This window comes from Amblyomma maculatum, chromosome 5 (assembly GCF_055883805.1).
Source record: "Amblyomma maculatum isolate TAMU_Amacu chromosome 5, ASM5588380v1, whole genome shotgun sequence".
Classification (NCBI taxonomy): domain Eukaryota; kingdom Metazoa; phylum Arthropoda; class Arachnida; order Ixodida; family Ixodidae; genus Amblyomma; species Amblyomma maculatum.
In genome coordinates this window covers 55,343,002-55,364,743 of record NC_139348.1, presented here as the reverse complement: position 1 = coordinate 55,364,743, position 21,742 = coordinate 55,343,002, and the positions used below count along the sequence as shown (strand labels likewise).

General features: G+C 43.8%; 2 protein-coding genes and 1 pseudogene across 3 annotated transcripts in view; 2 read left to right on the top strand and 1 right to left on the bottom strand.

The window, feature by feature from the left end:
• The window catches only part of LOC146188344 (uncharacterized), a 26,295-nt pseudogene extending 20,209 nt beyond the window's left edge, over positions 1-6,086 (bottom strand).
• Positions 6,087-9,715: 3,629 nt separating this feature from the next.
• LOC146188341 (uncharacterized) overlaps positions 9,716-21,742 on the top strand; it is a 142,735-nt gene continuing 130,708 nt past the window's right edge. Inside the window, exon 1 of one of the 2 annotated variants that reach the window (XM_084603731.1) lies at positions 9,716-9,831. The gene's annotated coding sequence lies outside the window, so the exon portion shown is untranslated. Of the gene's footprint in view, positions 9,946-21,742 lie in introns of both variants that reach the window. The other variant, XM_084603734.1, reaches the window with a different exon arrangement.
• Positions 13,463-21,692, top strand: LOC146188343 (uncharacterized). Its single transcript, XM_084605031.1, has 3 exons — positions 13,463-13,523; positions 17,043-17,924; positions 21,661-21,692. The coding sequence occupies exons 1-3, from the start codon at positions 13,463-13,465 to the stop codon at positions 21,690-21,692; spliced, it is 975 nt and encodes a 324-aa protein (XP_084461157.1).

Below are 21,742 nucleotides of genomic sequence, written 5' to 3'. Positions count from 1 at the left end.
CTTACGTACGCAGTGCTAAAACTCTCTATTAAGGCTCCTCCATTTTTTTAAAGGTAGCGACAACTACAAGAGCGCCCTCTCGAAGGGTCCACGGGACTGCGTCTTTCGTGCATACCGCGTATTCATGAAGCCGCGCTCGGTGCACACATAAACTGCTTAATTCAGCAGATTTGTGTCCTATCTTGCTCAAAAAGCTTCAAAAGATAGGAATAATAACTTGAACATGCGTGTGCAGCATAAACGCCAAAAAAAAAAACGCGTGCGTTAAACGTGCCAGCTCATTCTTCGGAAACGTTCGCCTCAGAGCAGCTGTTAAGAAACTGCTCATTACTTATGCTTTGAAATAAGTAGCGAACTTGAAGTAGAAACCATATTTGAGTAACGTATTGGGCTCGGATCCTTACTAAAAACTTAAGTAGACTGCGAGTTTTCTGCAACTTTTGGGAACGTCGTAGCGCATAGAGCTCTAATGCAATATGCGCGTCATTGCGTTTGTAACTGTTCGGGTATACTTCATCTTACACACTTTTTTGGCTGAAGTTTATTTCATTTACACAGTATTTCAAGAGATTTATTTTGGAGAAAAAGTGAGTTTCTCGGCAGCTGTGCATTGCCAACGCATGTGTATCTTCCAACAGCTACAAACAAAAATCTGGTATGATGCGATACGATGCGTATTCTTTATTTGCTTTATATTGTCTTCCTTATAGCCTGCCGGGCAATAATGCCACCAATAAGTTTGGATGCCGCCTCTTGAAACCTGACAAGTCCCTGTTCGCGTTCAGCAGAACTTGTTTGCATTCGGTGCCACGGAGACTCCTCCGTCAAAAGAATAGATCAGTAGCGTTTCACACACACGGGTGTATTCACACTTTTTAATATACAACGTGTTTTTTTTACATATATACACAGATATTTAGCATAGGCAAATATTGACTTTCCATTTTGATCATTATGACACATTTGCACCCTCCTCTTTTTCCAATGTTTCATTTTCCATTTATATCAATTGATGAACTGATATAACTGATGAATTGCTCGGATTAAATTTTCATAATAAGCATTATCAAGCATTGCCTTTTCATTCTGAGCATTTTGACACCTTTGATTCCACGCGTTACACTGCAGTTCTGATCTGTTCGGGGAAAGTAAGGGGACGCGAAACGGTAGTGACTTTTCACTAGACATCCACAGTACAAGCAATGGCTACATAGTCATAGCGTCCTTGATATTTTGCTGATGAAATAGCATATGCCCAAACAAAGGTCATCCCGGGCTAGCGAACGTCTTTTTAAGCAGACAGACGTCACTGCGCATAGTCGGGTGTTTTCTGTGGCCCTAAAAATCTTACGCCCGATCTCATGAGGCCATAGCTTCCTTCTGTTGGAATTACCGTCACCGTGAGGAATGGAAAATGACTTTTTCGCGTCATTCACACGGTACCGGCCGCCGAAAGCACAGCAGCCCGACGCAGCCGCATGTCACGCGTGCACTCCAAAATTTGAGTTCAGAGATGTAATTCTTGCGTTAGCTAGGGCATTAGGCAGTGCATGTACACTCATAAAAATGCAATGGAGGTGTGTGAAGTACTTTTTGCTTAACTGATCGGCCAATATCACGCTGACATGCGCAGATCGCAGTGCATTTCAGCGGCAAAGCGAGCACCGCTGGAGCCTTTGGGCGGAGCTTGCCGGCGAAGAGGTCACGTGCACCCAACCGGCCTATCGGAGGGAGGGGCGGCTGGATCAAGACCTGTCGCTACCTTTAAAAAAATAGAGAGCCTTACGACGCATAGGTGCGCACTGCCACCTGGTGGCGCCTGGAGGAACTGACAAACTTACAACCCATGCCGCGCGCCGAGTAGAACAGCCGGAGAGAAACACGCGCGCGGGTGTGATCTCGGAGGCCATGTTCGCAGTCGCCACTTTCTCTCCCAGCGAGACGGACTATTCACATGCCCCAAGCTACGTTCCCAGGACGTTGAACAAAAGGAAAGCACCGCCACTAGTTCACACTGTTTTGATATTGTCACGTAGTGGCGACAAGGCCGTACACGCCAAAAGAAAACACAGGCGTGATGGTACTGAAATAACTCCTTATTGGGGCGGACTTGCGCCCGCAAAAGAACTAAGCAACTCGGCGGCGGCGATAGCAACAAAAGTGCTCGTCGGTCGTCGGACAAAGAATGCCCGTCACACTCGTCAACACTCAATTTAAAGGCTGCTCAGAACAATCTAGATAATGTCGCAAACAGCTACCAGCACAGGCTGGAACATTGTAGAAAGACACACGAGTGCAATGCGAGGGCGCGAACAAGCGACCTTGAAGTTGATGTCGATGGTCGCAGAGTCACTGCCCTAGTAGACACCGGAGCTGACTATTCAGTCATTAGTGAACCGTTAGCCTCTCAGCTCAGAAAAGTTACTACCGTTTGGGATGGCCCGCTGATTCGCACCGCAGGTGGCAACCTGATTACTCCATCGGGACGGTGCACTGCCAGAATAACCGTAAATGGGCGTACTTACCCCACCAGCTTTGTGGTCTTGCGGCAGTGCTCCCGCGACGTGATTTTAGGCATGTACTTTCTAAATGAACATAGGGCTATCATCGACCTGCGATCGAAGCTCATCAAGCTCTCTGCAAACAAAGCCATTCCTGTTACGACGACGTCGATGCAACACATCCCCCTAAACGTCATCGATGAAGAATTGACTGTCCCGTCTCGATCAAGCATCGCAGTCTGCGTAGGTAGCGCAAACATCGAAACCGCTGAATTCATCGTCGAAGGAAATATCCACTTGCTCTTAGAACGAGGTGTCGGCATCGCAAGAGGTTTCACAAAATTCCGGAGAGGTCAAGCTGAGGTTCTGGTAACAAACTTCGCCGAAGAACACCGGCATCTCAACAAGGGCACGATAATCGCTTTTCTCGACGAATTAGTGGACCTCAAAGATGTATTCGCCCTCCACGACCAAACGGTGGAAGACGCACCAGACCTATTCCGTCAGCCCACATCTGACATCAACACGGCATTGACCCACAACAGGAAAGACCAGATTCTCAGTCCGATTCGAAGCTACGGGGAGTGCTTCTCATCGTCATGGAAGGTACGATAAACACCACTGGCCAAGCACCGCATAATAACGGAAGAGCATGCCCTACCTCTGCGCCAAACCCCTTATCGTGTATCACCGCGAGAACGCCAGGCCATTCGCGATCAAGTTGGGGAAAGGCTGCGTGATGACGTAATCCAGCCATCGAACAGCCCCTGGGCGGCACCAGTCGTTTTGTTGAAGGAGAAAGACGGCACACTTCGCTTCTGCGTTGATTACCAACGCTTGAATAGCATAACGAGGAAGGATGTCTCCCCGCTTCCCCGCACCGACGACACTCTCGACCGGCTCTGCAATGCAAGGTACTTCTCATCGATGTACCTGAAAAGCGGATATTGGCAAATTGAGGTCGACGAAAGAGATCGCGAGAAGACCGCATTCATCACACCGGACGGTCTTTTTGAGTTCAAGGTGATGCCACTCGGCGGCGGCGATAGCAACAAACGTGCTCGTCGGTCGTCGGACAAAGAATGCCCGTCACACTCGTCAACGCTCAATTTAAAGGCTGCTCAGAACAATCTAGATAACGTCGCAAACAGCTACCAGCACAGGCTGGAAAATTGTAGAAAGACACACGAGTGGCCGGAATCTTCGGGATAGATCTCGATGCATCTTGCGCTACAACGAAAACTGGTAAAGGTGTGACTCGCGACATCGAGCATTAACAAACGAAGAATATGGAACTGCTACGCGATCCAGTATCAGAGTGATAAGGCCGTATGCCGGCGGCTGTTAAAAACAACAAATACTGTTTTGCAGGTTTCGCGGTAAAATAAGGATCATAGATAGATAGATAGATAGATAGATAGATAGATAGATAGATAGATAGATAGATAGATAGATAGATAGATAGATAGATAGATAGATAGATAGATAGATAGATAGATAGATAGATAGATAGATAGATAGATAGATAGATAGATAGATAGATAGATAGATAGATAGATAGATAGATAGATAGATAGATAGATAGATAGATAGATAGATAGATAGATAGATAGATAGATAGATAGATAGATAGATAGATAGATAGATAGATAGATAGATAGATAGATAGATAGATAGATAGATAGATAGATAGATAGATAGATAGATAGATAGATAGATAGATAGATAGATAGATAGATAGATAGATAGATAGATAGATAGATAGATAGATAGATAGATAGATAGATAGATAGATAGATAGATAGATAGATAGATAGATAGATAGATAGATAGATAGATAGATAGATAGATAGATAGATAGATAGATAGATAGATAGATAGATAGATAGATAGATAGATAGATAGATAGATAGATAGATAGATAGATAGATAGATAGATAGATAGATAGATAGATAGATAGATAGATAGATAGATAGATAGATAGATAGATAGATAGATAGATAGATAGATAGATAGATAGATAGATAGATAGATAGATAGATAGATAGATAGATAGATAGATAGATAGATAGATAGATAGATAGATAGATAGATAGATAGATAGATAGATAGATAGATAGATAGATAGATAGATAGATAGATAGATAGATAGATAGATAGATAGATAGATAGATAGATAGATAGATAGATAGATAGATAGATAGATAGATAGATAAAGTTTATTTGAGTGTGCCTCAAAAGCCAAGTGGCCTAAAGGAGCGCACACTAGGTCGCATACATCAGAATGACCACTTAAAAACATTTAAAACCAGGCATTAAAACACCAATTAGGCGAATACGTCCATGTTAATAAACATTTTGTTATCAGGCTTTGTAAACGAGTGATTTGACAGTTTTCTTGTAAAATCTGGATAAAATGTGCCAAAAAATTTTGCAGCCTTTGCATGCGGCCCACGAAAATTCAGTGACATCAGTAAGGTTCTACAGGTAATGAAACCGCGCACAGCTTTTTTGCAGAAACTGCATGTCCCGTATGAGTCGCCTATCGCCAAGAGTGCACATATTGAGGTCTGCCAAGATTGAATCGTAGTCGTAGAAACGACGGCGTCCGATATATCTATCGTAAAAGATGCGTATGAACTTACGCTGGACATTTTCAATCTTTGTGCAATAGGTGGCAGATACGTTATTCCAGGCTACTGATGCGAACTCAAGACGCGGTCTCATTAGGGCACACTATAGAGTGCGTAGACATTCGTGCCGTTGAAATTTTTTTGTTAATTTAGAGATAAGACCAATATGTCTCAACGCGCGTAACACAATTGAATTTACATGCAATCTAAAATCAAGCCTTGAAACAACAACAACACCAAGGTCTCGTACATGGGCCACACGAGAAATCTGACTCGCCAAAGGTGTATAATCAAACTGAACTGTGTCGTGTTTCCTAGTTAGAGACTGGACGGAAGTCTTCTTAATATTCAACTGTAGGCGATTCAACAAACACCATTTCTCGACGTTGTTAATGTCAGCTTGCAAATGGCGGCAGTCCTCAATATCTTCAATATTACGAAATAATTTAAAATCATCTGCGAAGAGCAAAATTCTCGAGTTCTTGACATGTAACGGCAAATCATTATTAAATACTAAAAACAACAGCGGTCCTAAGTTGGAGTCTTGAGGCACTCCCAAGGATGATAGAAAATCGTTGGACACACAGCCGGAAAATCGGACCATGTTACGGCGGCTGCCAAGGTAGCTTTTGAGCTACCTATAGTACATGGGGCAAAGTCCGTATTTTTCCATCTTCATCAGAAGTACCTCATGGGAAACCATATCGAAAGCTTTGATCGTGTCAAAGTAGACTGCATCTACCTGACCGCGATCAAATACATGTGGGCCAGTATAATCAAGAAAGCTGCATAAATTCGTTACAACAGATCGACCTTTTAAAAAACCGTGCTGCAGAATTGAGATCTTCTGCTTGAAGTATGAGCCCATGCGTTCGTACATAACCATTTCAAAAACTTTCGCAAAATAACAAATCAGTGACACAGGTCGAAAGTTACTCACATCACAAGCATCGCCCGACTTGAATACAGAAACAACTATTGACAATTTTCAATGACAAGGAAAAACACCAATTCGCAACGATAAGCTGAACAAATGTGCTAAAACTGGGCCAAAAATGACAGCGCATCCTTTGATTACAAAGCTGGGAACTTCATCAACTCCTGTTGAAAGTTTTGGTTAAATTTCTGAATCGCCAAAACAACCCCATGCTCGCTAACATTATCATAAGCCAAACAGTCAGCGCTGTCTTCAAAAGTGATAATAGCAGTTGTGTTATCATGGCGCACAAAACAAGAGCTGAAGTGATCAGCAAAAGCTTGGCATTCATCTTGTGGTTTAAAACAGATACCATCGCGCGTCTTAATCACAGCAGCACTAACCTTATCATTTCGTTGCTTGCGCACAAAATCCCAAAAACTGTTTGGTTCCTTTTTAAAGTTCTGTTCAAGAAGTTTGTGGTACTCGGCTTCATCACGTGCAATCATTTTTTTCACAATTTTTTCTGCACAATAAATACCTTTGGTACCAATATTCACTTTCTGATTTCACGTAGTGTTTATGATACTTCTGTTTTTTCTTCAAGTAATGTCTCAAATCGCGCAAAAACCAGCAAGGAAATCTACACTTCTTCGATTTACGGCGTGGTATAGATGTTTTCATTATACCTGTACAATGATGGAAATAGCTCAAAGCCTTTGTTTACATCCTCGATATCAAGCAATTCTGGCCAGTCGTACGCCTGAAGATTATTGTACAGTCTAAGGTAATTGCCATATGCGTATCTAAATTTTCTGATACCATCTCACGCACTGGACTGCATTTAGCACAGAACGGCAGACTATCATAACTCCGCCCCCGTATTTAATTTTGTCAGAATAGACCCTGTCGGCCCTGAAGACAGCATACACATCTGAGAAATAAGACGCACTTGAATATGATGAGTTCAGCCACGTTTCCGTCAGACACATAATAATTATACTCACATTTGTATGCATTCGGGAAGAGCTTCTCTTTTAGTTCGAAGCCCTCTCGTATTTTGGTAATACAGCTTAATTTCCTGTGGCATTTTCGGATGTAGCTAGAGCACCGTTAGAGTCATCGAACCGTCGTGAGGACCACAGCTTTCCATAAAGAGGGCGATATAAGCAACCATCAGGCCACACTTCCGGATTGCTCACACGTTCAAATAAATGCTCACCCAGAGAAACGAGGAATGAGCAATATGTATCGTACTTCATTTTCAGCTTCGTGCAAATAACAACCTTGTCACCTGCTGTATCCGCCAAAAGTTCCTGTATGTCCGACGCCGTTGTTGTCGGGTCCAGGCGAGAAACAAATAAGCTTTTCTTCGCCGGTAGTTTGGGCGCTACTTTAAGCATGGACCGCTTAGCTGTGCCAAACGTTGCTCGAGGACGAGGTGGATGGCTCACAACTTTCGATGGACGTGGCAGATGAGTATTTTGGTCCTGAGCAGGAGGCTTCAGTGGAGGGGCCGACATTCCAGCGGGAAGATTTACCGCCACAGTTGAAGCGTAGTTGCGAGATTCCAAGCAGTCAGAATTCGAGCACTCACTCTGGCTGGCGGTACGAACAGATGCACTCAGGCCACTCAAAGATTCACGCAGGAGCGCGTTTTCCGCACGAAGCCGCGCACCTTCTCCGTTAACGCATCCATTCGACTGGCCATTTCTCGTAGCATTAAAATAACGCTCGAGGAAGCACTGACGGAATCTGAGTATTGAAAATCCAGGGAAGAGCGTTGCGCTTCGGGGGGCGTTTCCGTGTCGCTGGTTCCGCAGATAAGCCCAGCCGCCGAAGGATCACGCCGCTTCACGCAATGAACACATTTGTACTTGCTGGCCCCGGATTCCATGAGGATGTTGTATTCCTCGGCCTGTATGTTGATGTATTTGCAGTGAAAACGCTGTTTGCAAGACGCGCTCGGCTAAAATTGCTGCCTACCACGAATGGGCTGAGAGCAGCGCGCACATGCGTCCGCATCGGGCGCCAAGATGGAGGATAAAGTTTTTATTTGCAGATTTTTGGTGTTGTCAATGCAGCGCAGTATAAAATATGACTGTCATGTTGCATGAAATCCACTGTTCTTTCCGAGAACAGAAAATAATAAATTGGACATGATACTCAGTAAATTCAAACTCAGTCGGATAACATTGTTTTCAAATAATCTATTGTCATAAACAATATTTGTCCATTTTTACCTTTGAAGCGTTTATAGCGTCATTAAATACAACACCCGAGCTGACATTTTTTTGAAGTGTGGATTTATTTGTGATCGCAATATAATTATCTTAGCTAGACCCACTATTAAACAAATGAGGGCATAACAAATGTTCTAAACAGGCGTTCTTTTCTACATCCATAAACCATGCATTTTGCTAAGGTTGCTATTACTACTAAGATGCATAATACTATTTATTGCATGGTATTGTTTTAATTTTTAAATAGCCTTTCAATTGGGGATCAAATATATCAGAAGGAAACTTATTCACTTCACTTGATACCGCTTTCATAACCTGAGCAGTAGATTTGTTATTTAGATCAGCACTACAAAAATACATGAAGGCCTTTAAATTGCATATTTATGATAAGCGTTAAAGCTGTGTTCCTGAAGCGCTGACGTGGCACAACTATTGAGACCAAACTGTTCGGATTGAGGTTTAGAGACTGAATCAGCGAAGTTAAATTTATATATAAATTATTTTAATCGCCTACTTATTAGTTTTATATGAAAACACTTATTTTGTTGTCTATTATAATTCCTTCATGGCCTCACTCTTCTTTCTTTGCTGACCGATTGAAACAAGTATAAACTGTTTGGTGGTAATCAGAAAATTTGTTTAAGGTTTAAATTTATATTTTGATAACGTTTTCTTGGTAACAATGCAGTGAGGGCATGTATTTTGTTTTTTTTTTTTTTTTTTTTGTTGAATAAGAAAAACTTGCATGGTTCAATTTTTTTTCACCTACCTACGCTCAAAGGCATAGACAAATTTCTTTCTCTCTAAGAAATCGAATATGTAAAAGGTTCTCACGTCAAGCACTTTTGCACTTCGTGAGTTACAAGAAGTGAAAAAAAAACGCTATAGTTACGCTGCGCATAGCTGCTTCTTTTTCTTTATTGTCTTACTTAGTACCCCCCCCCCCCCCTCCCCAGGCGTGGTTACCTACAAATAAAAATGGTTTTATGTTATAGTAGGCGACATTACAAATTCGGCAGTGGACTCAACCGTACGGTGCAGCATCCACTTGAATATACGTCTTTGCTTACACATAACAAAACATTTTTTTCGCATTCCGAATCTATGCACGAAGCCCAATACAAGTAAACCGAAATGTGCGCGTCTCCATATCAAGCCTTAAACAATGGCTAAATGCTAAATGTCCTACACAGTTTGAGTCGAATTTCGCAGAGTTTTCTATTCAGAGCTTCCGGACTCTTTACTGCTTGCTGGAAAAGTGGTAGTACTTTCACTGCGTTATTTCTTTAGACAGTTGTACATTGCGAAATCTGAAGGCACGCAGTTGTTTTGCACACGATCCGTCTATGAGCGCGAAACGACACGAAAATTGCGACATTTTGAAATGGCAAGTATGACGTTACGCGATGAATTTACTGTGGAATCTAACGGCGCTTGGGTTGCCTCTGCTCTTTTCTTTGCATTCAAACCTCTAACTACACACCGAAGCCTCCACGTTTTTGAGCTTACGTCGAAGACTGCCTCTACTGGATTTCTGGTGCGTGTTTCTAATTGTCGAAAGTTGCCAGCGATGTTGTGGATCTGTGCATATTTTAGTATATATTGAACAATTTTGAATGTGTCGATTTCCTCAGTGCGCATTTTCTCAAGGGTGAGTTTCTGGCCATGCAGCATATCGCGCGAGTATTTGACGCTAAACGCGAAAATCCGGAGCAACCCTTTGCAGAGGGCAGTGTCGAAACTTCCTAACCAGCGAAGATACTATATTACTTCAATTTCAATCTTGGTAGCATGAAACCGGATCAGTATGCGTTATGAGGACCGATGATTGGCGCGTTCATACATAATTCAATAAAGAGGCAGTAAGTGGAGAAGAGCAAAAGGTTCTGTGCAAAATATCCTCTATATTATTTTGCTGTTTCGCAGGGTAGTTCAGCGCTCTACTGGTGTTTTTTACTTGTTTTGTTTTTGTTTCGTTCGACTGTGTGTGCCTACGCGTTGCGAGGGTACTCTCGCTAACTCGTAGGGAATTATTGAAGCCAGCGATTGAGCCAGCAGTGAATATATTGGCATTAAACCCAGTGTTCTGCTGCGCACACGTACATTTTTAAGCTTTTAGTGATAGCATTCAATGTTTTCGCCTATGAGTAGCGGCAGCGTCAGAGGTGCGCCGACCATTTTGGCTAAGAATAACCGACTCGCCCATCTAGGCACTGAGGAGATAAAAAAGTGCTTTATATTCTGTTTATTTGTGCAATGAATTCCAAGAAGCCCGTATACAAGGACATTACTTCCCTTTTCCCTCTTTTACGACCTCAATTTTCTGGTCATCCGGTTATCTTCAGCATTATACCGGTACGTTTCCAGGCCCTAGCGCATGTGTTGCGATTCAGAGCTCCTCAATAATACCAGTTGCGGAACATCCCATAGGGCCCAATTATCAATAAACGGTGCTTTTGACTGACCAAAATTCGGGAGTTTACGAATGGTGGCGTTACCCGCGGCCTATAAAGGAAACTGTCTAAATTTCAAGCCTTCTGATTGTTGATAAATGCACAATCATTATGGAAAATAAAATTAGTTGAAGACTTTGAGCGGCTAAAATTATTAAGATAATCCCCTTATAGGGTATTAAGATTAAAAAAAGGAGAGAAAACATTTATTTCCAACTGGCAATGACGGCAATAGCAAAAAGCTTGTACTGAGTGCTTCCATAGGTTGCGATAATTCATAAACACCCGAAAAATGCAAACGAACTCCGGTCATGTTTTGAAGCAGTTTCTCAACTGGTATGATCCAAAAGCTCTGCTGCGATTAACCTATTTCTATGAGGGCTGCCAGCGGCACGTCCAACATCCATATTGTTCTCAAATGCAAGCTTCTTTGCCATCGTACCTTCTCAGTCAATGTATTACTGCCACATCACCGGTGAAACTCGCAGACCTCAGCGTCCCCAGCCAAAGTCAGTCACGAAACAGTTTTTGCGCTAGAAGGGGCTGGAAAAAGCTGCTTTTAAAATTACAGAGCTCAAACCAAGTTTTTCAATGGACGATTCAGCAATACCTACCGATTGATGGTTACGCAATGATATTCTAAGTGGAATGTATTAGTTGATATAAAGTTTCTTTTTGTCGAATTACGTAAGCGTAACTCTGAAGATCACCCTATACTATATATGTGCAGGGATATAAAGACATGGGTGTCACAAGGCAAATCACGTTAACTGTTATGCAGCATATTAATTTCAGGCTCGAAACCTCTTCACGTGCATACAGGCGTTCTACGGTACGGTGTCTCAGCATATTATTGTTCTAAAAGGTTTCATGATATCCAAGAGACAAATGTAGCCAATTTAGGTTTGATCGGCTCGTTGTATCTAGATCATGGTATTGGTACTATACAGTCCCCCTTCACGTTAAGTACTGGGTTGTGCGATATAAAAAAGGGTTCGGACATAGATCACCTTATCTTGGCAGGTGAGGAAATTGAATATTCTCTGATGGTTAGAAGCTATTATGGTGCTGAGAGCACATCAGAACAGGTTTAGAAATGGTAGACATCGTGATGGTATATCGTTCATGTTTATCTATTGTGCAGAAAAATTCAGAGAACACTGTGGAATGTACACTGCAGAAATGCAAAAGCCTAAGCGTTGCTGGGGTACATGGAGCATCACATTTGGTCTAATTATCATTATCACTAAACACACTGTCATTATCATTGCTAATGGCATCACTGTCATTATAATTACTTGCAGCGTTATTGTTATCTCTACTAACAGCCTGTAGGCAGAAAAGGAGAATTATGATGCGTGTTTCATGGACCTGGGCGTAGCGCAAGTTGGTTAAAGCGCTAGGCGGGGGATGCAAGGGATGGTGGTTGGATTTCTAGCGGAGAAAGGATTTTATTTTTTTGATAACGCCGTTATGAAGTTATTTAATTGACGGCTATACGCCCCGTGCGCCGCCTACAGGGGCACCGCTGAAAGTCTCCGAGCGGTTGTTTTCGTTTTCAAACGTTTTTCCGAGATATAAGCTCCCGCTGCTCACGCGTCGCTGAGAAAATTGACGACGTTCGCAGTGGCAATATGGGCTGTTTTTTTCACCTCCTGTAAATTGTTTTGGTAACCTGACCCAGTCGAAAAAAACTACAGAAAAGTTTCTGATGTTACGACAGAATTTCTGTGCGGTTTTCTACGGGAAGCCTGTTGTGACAACAGAACATTCTGTAGTAACATCAGAAATGTCTCTAGTTACAACAGAAAAGTGCTATAGAACAACAAACAACAAAAATATCTTGCAGAGAAACTACAGAACTACAGAAAAGTACTTCATAACTACAGAAAAATCTGATGGTTATGACAGAACTACAGGATATGTTGTCATATTTTCGACACAGTTCTGAAGTCTTTTTCGACTGGGGAAGCATAAAAATAAGGCCCTCTTTGTGTAAAAGTGAATATTTACAATGCTGCGGTCAGCAGGGAGAAACTAATGAGCACAATTGTGCCAGGTTCTTCCTACAAACAAGCGCAAAATGGCCAGCTGCAATGTTGAGCCCCTCATTACTGTAGATATATATGCTGCATCGACTGATCAATGACCTCAGAAGAATATTCGGCCTCTTCTTTTCTTTTCTTTTATTTAACCTGCCTTTCTTTTGCAATCTAGTCTCGCATTTGCTATGGTAACGTGCTTTGACCCAATCTATGAGACATTCGGCGCCCTCCGCCATTACATTGTGCTAGCACGACTCATCGGCCGAATGGACAGGATTTTATTACGATGTAGCTAAGGGTCCGGTGTCACAGAACATTCTGCGGCGTTGTCGTTGTCGTCCTCCGTGAACGAAAAATTCTGGCGGAACATTCATTTGCAGTGGAAGACGTTCAGAATGTGGCTAAATTCCCCAAGGAACTGCCGTAACGAAAGGAAGATAATTAAGCGGCAACGCAAACTGAATCAAATTTGCGTTGGGATGGAGGCCGAACCCAGGACTTTCGTTTTGTGTTGCAGACACACCCTCATATGCCACGAAGGCTCGCATTTTTAAGACGACCAAAATTAAAACTACTCAATCCGTGTTCCGAACTGGCCCCGAGGACGCAGTTGCGTTGGTATCATAATATAGGGAGCTTGCGTGAAGCGATGCATGCTAGGCACTCCGCCATGACGTTGTCACTGGCAGCAGACGAATCAGCACGGCACTGCCACACAGCTCGTCTACATGGTGCGCGCAGACGATGCTGGCGCTATCGGACAGACCGACTGCGAGTTTTTCACGATTCCAAAAATATGTCTGCACGAAGACGAGAAGGCAAGGAACTCCTCTAGCGACGCTGACGCGAATGGCTCGCACGGGCCAGAAAACGCGAGATCGACGTCAATCCGGGCAAGTATCAGACTACCTGCTAAAACTAGAAATCATGAAAGTCGGCGATGTCGACGGGGGGCCGAGTACAGATGCATAGTGCAGTCAGTCAATCTCACTAGCTTGAACAGGCCCACGTACGTCGCACTGCTTTGGATTTCTTCATAGCGCGCCCGATTTCTCGGGTACAGCGTCGATGCGTACGTTCCTCAGCAATCTGCCGACAATTGCACACACGTAAGGGCAGCACACGAAACACCGCATATCTGCTCGGTGGACCGTCGAAAACGACAAGGCCCTTGCTCAATTCAGCCTGGCTGCGCTGCCTGCCGTCCGTTGCCAGCGACATCATCATGGCAGATTACCCAGAATGTATCGCCTCATGCAAGCTCCCTATACGATGCTTAATTAAAGGCATCCATGTTTAAAGCATCTCCTCCTGGATTATACATGACGATTGATTGGGTCATGGTGACGACACGTTTCATTGCATGCACAGTCGGAAATGATTGAAACGCGATAAATCGAGCTCTTACGACCTTCAATCAATTCTACGCTTCGTAAACCGTATGCACGTAGGAGCAAGAATAAAATATTTCGACTTGCGGCTTTTTAACAAACTCTGTTTATATGCCAGTTAAAAGCATGTACTATGCGCTTGCTGCATCGTGTTCCATACATTCAATCTTGTTCATGGCGCTCATCACACCGTCTTTACTTTGCACTCGCAAACAACAAAATAACTTGAAAAAATAACATCACAAAAATATGCAGCAATGCACCAAATAAATTAACTATTATAACCAATTCTGTTTTTTGTAACTATAACGATCGTTATAAACTTCAAGATGAGGTGCCGAAATTGTTTCAATTGTTTGCATATCTTAATATAAAACGGGAATTATTAGTGGCTTGTTAACACATAGTGAACTCAAGCAGTACGTCGTCAGTCGTATTGCTTGCCCAGCTAGGTCGAGTGAATACAATCTGCAGGGCGTTTTGTACGGCTTTCGAACATTTACCCAAGTTAAAAGTCGTTGGGGAAGACCCGTAGCTTGTTTCATTGAGCATTGTCAGCGGCTGTTGTTTATGCGACGATGCAAACGCTGTGGGAAAAAAACATTCATGATAAGACGACTGCATAGAAACCCACGGCTAGCTAACTAGGGGGTCGGCTCTGATCTCGGATTTACTTATCAACGCAGCCACCAGCGGCGTGGTCATCGTTTTGCGCGGGGTATATATTATGACCGCACGAACGCCGACAGTATGAGCTATAATGGCTTTCGCTTTTAAAATGCCGGGTTATGCAGTATGCCGGAATTGGCTAAGCTTAAGATCTCGAACACAGGCTACGCCTTCACATGATATGCTAAAGCTAGCTCTCAGAACACATCCAGTTTTATTGTTTTATCCGTTGTCACTCTGGGGTTATCATCACTTGGGCATCGTGTCCTGGGATTTGTGCGCGGTCGACGATGCACAAATCAGGCGATCTCACATTTTCCCTTTCTTCATTTGTGCCTCACTGCACCGAAATATTTACATTTGGAAGCATATAGTAGAAGAAATGTTTCTAAGGCATTGTTATTATGGCATGTAGGATACTTTACAAGCATATTATAGTGCGCCTGATGCCCAATGGATGCACTTTAGTACAACATATAATTTATAGCATCTTGCTTTGTCCTTGAGAGGGTATACGTCTGTGTGATGAGATGAGGTAGCATTTATTTAGCGCGAAAATTACACGGCCGACGGAGAATTTCCTTGTCAGTTACTATCCCACACTGCGCCCGTTATTGCAAATCAGCGATAGCTGTAAAATTGACTTGGTGGAGTCGTTCGTGAAGAGCTCTGTCCCAACGTCTACTGCGGTGACGGTAAGTGCTGCATCTTTCCTGTGTCTGCACGTACACAGCAAAGCGGGCAGATTCAACGTATGTCTTTCCTCCTATTTTAGCTATTTTTCTAGCTCAGGCAGGTACTCTCGTTACTTATTCCCTTACAAAAATGGATATTGAATTTCTGTTACCCACGTAATGTGTTTTTGATGAGTCATCAACCACTCAAAGGAGATTCAAGATTAGATGTGTTTTAACATCATATATCCGCAGCAGACTTATTTTGAGATCACACATGAAGTTTTGTGCTTGGAAAACGCAACAAATCTTTTTTTTTGGTAGGATCTAATGTGGAAATACATTGACTTTCTCAAATGAGGAAATGTATACAACACTAAGTGAATATATATTATTTCCTCGTTAACTGCACACTTTCAGAGCCCTATGTTTTAATTTCTGATTAGCATATGTAGGGTGTTGCCTAAGAAACAATTTTTATGTGTTTTAACATGAGATCTGCAACAGACTTTCATTTGAGATTACGCAAGAAGTTTTGTACTTGGAAAACACAACAGTATTTTTGTATAGGAGCTAATGTGGAAATACATTGACTTTCTCAAATGAGGGAAATAATACATCACTAAGCGAATGTATATTCTTTACTATGTTTTCATTTCTGTTTAGCATGCACTGTAAAAACAAAAACAACTTTTTGGACATTTGTTTCATTCAAAACACGCTTACACCCTGCGTCTTGGGTGTTTGTGCCATTGTAAATCACTTCTTGCCAAGCGAATGGGTGCTGTGGCTGGACAATATGCTTGAGGGTGTTACGGGCAAGGATATTGTTGTGTACGCGAACCGACGCACTGCCACACCGCCTCCAAGCAAACGGACGCAAGGCCGCTCCATTTCCAATGCCTCCTTGCACCTGCGAGCAGGCCGTTTTGGAGAGATCAGCAGGGGTACCCCGGCCTGCGCCGACGACGACGCGCGGACGTAACCCGAGCCGTGCTTTGACTCGGAACTGGACCGTCCTGGGAGCATGTGCGCGACCAGGGCACGAGAAGCAATGCCTTCTTTATAATGCATGATGTTTTGCGTGTTTCTTAAGCTTTCGAGCTCCTTCTTGCTGTGCGTATAGATTAGCCGAGCCCTCAGTTATCGCATCGCTTCCCGAAATGTTTAGACACAAATAAGATTCAGTTACCAGTAAAATAGTGTTGGCGCTGCTGCGCTTGCCGGTATTGAAGCTTGGTCGCACTTTTTTCCTTAAAGATTCGTGCTACAGCTCCGTGTTCAGCGAAAATTACGCCCAAGGTAGCAAGCACCGAAGAGCCAGCGCTGCCAAACTCGACATGTTAAAATGATTGCAGTGGACAAAATAGTGCGCATAGGTATCTAGAACATTAGGTACAAGTTCTAATGGTCAAGAAGTTGTAATTGTTAGAGCAGCCGCAATGGCATGTTTACTTCGAAACATGCTTCAAAACATTAAGTCCCAATCTTATGAATGCAGTCCAGACATAAGAAGCAAATGCGCTACCAACGTTACCAGTTCCCGGAGTGGTTCAATCGGCCTCAGGCCGAGGTACTTCTCAGGTTAATGCCAGCAGTAATGATTACCGTGTTGTCCTTCCCCGTTTCCCAACTGGTAAGCTTGTCGTCGATTCTGTTTTTCTGCATGCTGACCTCGCCGGTCGCCCCTACCGTGCCCAAAACTTCAGAGACGCCCTTCTGAACGTGGTGGATTTGGAAGAAATAAGCTCTATCGGACAATTTCAAATGTCGCATGTCTGGATGGTTACATGTAAATCGGCACACTCTAAAGCAAAACTAGTCTCATGTGGAGATCTATTAGTTAAGAACCGTCGCTGTGTTGTTGTGGATCCAGAACCGAAGGAGATAAAGGCGAAACTTCTCTGGCTGCCTGAACGCTTGGATGACTCCTTTATTTGTGAAGCTCTACAAGCTTATGGCAAAGTCACCTCGATTTCGAGGGAAAACTGGAAAGTTGCCGATATGGAACAGATGAAGACGCTCAGCCGAGATGTGACTTTGACTCTTGCCGAAGGGGTTAGCGTTGGTGACGTTCCACATCAGCTAACTGTGTGTGGAGTGCAGAGCCTCGTTTTGATACCTGGCCGACCACCTCTCTGTCTCCGCTGCAACCGTGTAGGACACATTCGTCGGCACTGCCGTACGCCGCGTTGCGAAGATTGCCGGCGTTTCGGCCACACAGCAGAGGAGTGTGTGGTTACCCACACAGCAGAGGAGTGTGTGGTTACATACGCGGACAAGCTTCGGCAGCGAGTACGGCCTCCTGACGAAGCATTACGGGAGTACATCATGGACGCGTCTGAGATAATTGATGCGTCTGGCGACCTTCCTGTCAGCGTTGTGGCCGAGTCCTCAAGTGCTACTCCACAGAATACTGAGGAACAAAATACTGCTCATGCGTCCGAGGGTAATGAGAACAACTCAGCGTCTCAGGCCTTGGACGAGATGTCGTGTCAAGCTTCGGACAAGGAGCCAACCGCAGACGATCCACCAATCGTTCCCGAACACCCAGCGGATGTCACCGCGGATATTGTGACCCCTGTGGCTGTTGCTGTGCAACAATGTCCAGACCGGAGCCAAGTTCCTGTGGCTGACGGGTTCGCGGCTGCCGACGAGCCGGTCTTGAAACGCCGTGCATCATGTGCCTCCGAGTCCAGTGAGGAGGACGATCAAGCTGGCAACAAGCATCGTCGTCGCGGTCGAGCGTCGAAGCACGAAGGGAAGTGCCGGCGTTCGCGGTCGAGGAGGCCTGGCGGTGGTTCGGAGGCGGCTTCGCCGTCTTCCGAGAGGCAAATGGAATTGTAGACAAAACTATGTGCTGTCACCATGGCGGTCTCTGAAGAGATAGTGCTTGCAACTCTCAATGTACGGGGTCTTAGGTCTCGCCAGAGACAGATGCAACTTCGCCGACTTTTGCACAGCAGGCGTCTAGATATTGTGGCAGTCCAAGAGACGAAGATAGAGAGAGAGGAGGAAACCGAGAGGGCGTTACAGCCCTTTTTAGCAGATTTTAATGTCATTGTTGCGCATGCTGTGGGCTTGTCGGCAGGTTTTCTGTTTCTGCGAAAGACGCTGCCTTGTACTGGCCTAACTTATAATATCGACGCCGAGGGTCGGTTGATATGTTGCGATCTTCTACTCTTTAGGAAGCCATGGCGGATAATTAATGTTTATGCTTCTAATACTGTGACACAGCGCATAAGTTTTTTTTAACACATAGCCAGCTTACTTGACTGTGACCGACATCTTGTGCTAATGGGTGACTTCAACTGTGTTTGCAACCCCATAGATCGTTCTAGTCCAGATGCACGCAGTGACAGGAGTGGGGAACTTTTGTTCCGTGTTACAGAAGATGCGGGACTGGTTGATACAGGGGCATCCTGCCGTGCTTTTAGATCATTCACCCACATTCAGGGGCATTCTCACGCTCGTCTAGACCGGATCTATGCATCTTGTACATTAGTTTCCCGCTGGCTTGTTTGCGAAACTATACCGGTTTCGTTTTCCGATCATAGCATGGTAGTAGCCCGGCTCGGCGGCAATGACCATTCAAAGTTTAGGCCGCAGTGGGAACTTTGGAAGTTAAACTCATCGCTGGTAAATGATCAAGAATTTATTATTCGTGTGCGCTCACAGCTCCAATCATGTTTTTCCAGAAATCTACCATTGTTCGCCGCTTGGGAAATGTTCAAGCAGGAAGTACGTGCGATAGCAATTGAACTTGGCTCAATTAAATCTTTCTACAGAAAACATCAGGAGGAGACACTTAACAAAACCTTGTGTAACCTGTATGATCTAGAATGTGAATCCCCTGGATCATATACGGACGAAATTGCTAGTGTCAAAAGTCAGTTACAAAGGCATGATGCGGAACGATACAGGGGTACCTTAATCCGATCTCGTGTCAAGCGTGCTATGCACTGCGAGCGGCCGACGCGGCAAGCTTTGCTTGATGACCGTCATCATGCGAAAGCTGATTCCGGGAATTATGCGTAATGGCACATTGGTTACGAGTACGAATGAGGTTACGTCCGCATTCGTGGATTATTACTCGATGTTGTTTAGTGCCACTCCTCCTGTAAGAAATTCCAGCATCTCGCGTTTCACATTCCTGGTGAGCCCTTTATCAGAAGATGATTTTTCTGTAATTAGTAGCTCTTTACGCAGCAAGAGGTAGAAGTGGCAACTGATCAATTACCTCTCTCAAAAACGCCTGGTCCTGATGGCATTTCCTCTGAATTTTACAAAGCTTTTAAAACTGTTCTTGTTCCTATCCTGCTAGATGTCTTCGCGATAAGTTTTGATCTAGAAGCCCTTCCCGAGACTTTTACAAAATGCCACACAGTCCTAATTCCAAAGAGTACTGATGAAGAAAATTACGGTCAGTAGAAGGCTATAGACCAATTACACTGGCAAATGTGGATTACAAGCTTTTCGCCAAAATTTTATCAAATCGTCTACAGTTCGCAATGTCGGTTCTCATTGGCCCTCATCAGACGTGCGGCTTGAGGGGCCGAGCCATACAAAGTAATGTACATATTGCGCGCACAGTCCTCGAATCATGCTCCTGCTCTCACGATCAGGTTGCTTTACTTCAGGTCGACCTCGCAAAAGCATTTGATCGAGTTCGTCATTCTTTCCTGTTTTCTCTTCTGGAACGAGCGAACGTTGGTTCTGTAGTACTGAAGGGGGTGCAAGTTTGCTATAGAAATTGTTCGACTCGCCTAATTGTAAATGGCCACCTATTAAACCCCATACCAATCAACTCTTCTGTGAAGCAAGGCTGTCCGATGTCTCCACTGCTTTTTGCTCTTTACTTGGAACCACTTTGTCAGAGCGTTTTACATAACAGTAGTATCCATGGCTTCCCTCTCCTTGGAAATGAGGTTAAAGTTCTTGCATATGCGGATGATCTTGAGTTTTTCTGCACTGACAAACCAAGCATAGAAAAAGTTATATCCAGCATAGAAGAATTTGGCGTTGTTTCTGGTGCTGAGATGAATCAATCCAAGAGTTCCGGCCTTTGGTTTGGTTCGTGGGGCTCAACACCACCCCTATATGCAGGAATTGAATGGTCATGTGTGCCACCTAAATATCTAGGCGTTCCACTGCATGCATTTAAGTCAAGTTCAAATTACTGGAAATAGCGCGTTCCAGTAGTCCAGCGTTATGCTAATACATTTCTCCCCTATCGGCTTTCAATATTCGGTTGGGCTCAGGCCTGCAACATGTTTTTGGCGACAAAACTTTCTTATGTGCTTCAGGTCCTCCACTGTGCTAGGCATTACATCCAGCGCTTTCACCGAATATTTTCGACGTTTATTTGGTCATCCAATTTTGAACCGATTCGGCGTGATAACCTATTCAGACCTGTTTGTGCAGGGGGGATCGGCTTAGTGCATCTGTATGTAAGGCAGTTAGTTGCCCGTTTCTTCTTTTTTCGTGATTGTTCACATCCGATTATTAGAGCATTCCTACAAGTTAATTTCATGAATCTGCTTCCCGACTTAGTGGTTTCTTCAGATTTTACTGATCGCCCGCAGTTACTAGGATTTATGCAGGAAGTTTATGCTTCGGTAAGATTTTTGACAGTACGATTCTCGAATGAGTACTTATATTCTGTTTCGCGCAAGATACTATACAAGGATTTGGTAACAATGCTTTTTCCGCCACCACTGTATCGTTCTTTATACTTTGCTTTAAAGGTCATGATGTGTTAGAAAGGGTGCGCAAAATGCAGATTTCTCCTTGCACGAAAACATTTTTCTTTAAATTACACACCGAAGCTCTACCTGTTAACACATGGCTCCATAGAAAAAATATTTTTGTATCTTCTGTAAACTGCCGTCTGTGTGATGTGCCCGAAACAATTGAGCACTGTTTCATTAATTGCAAAGACGCAATTCTTTTTTGGGATGTGCTGCAAAGAACTCTAAAGAAAGACTTTATTCTAAATTCGTACAGTGTGCGGTATCTTGCTGTTACACAATCTGATTGCGAACCATATGACATGTTTTTCCTTATTGGACTTCATAGCTTGTGGAAGACACGCATGTCGGATCACAACGCTGAACCTGTTGTTCCACCTATAGACTCCATCATAGCAGAACGATGCTGCAACTGAAGGACACTTATGATGAAAATGACTTTCAACCTGATTGGTTTCCGCTGGTG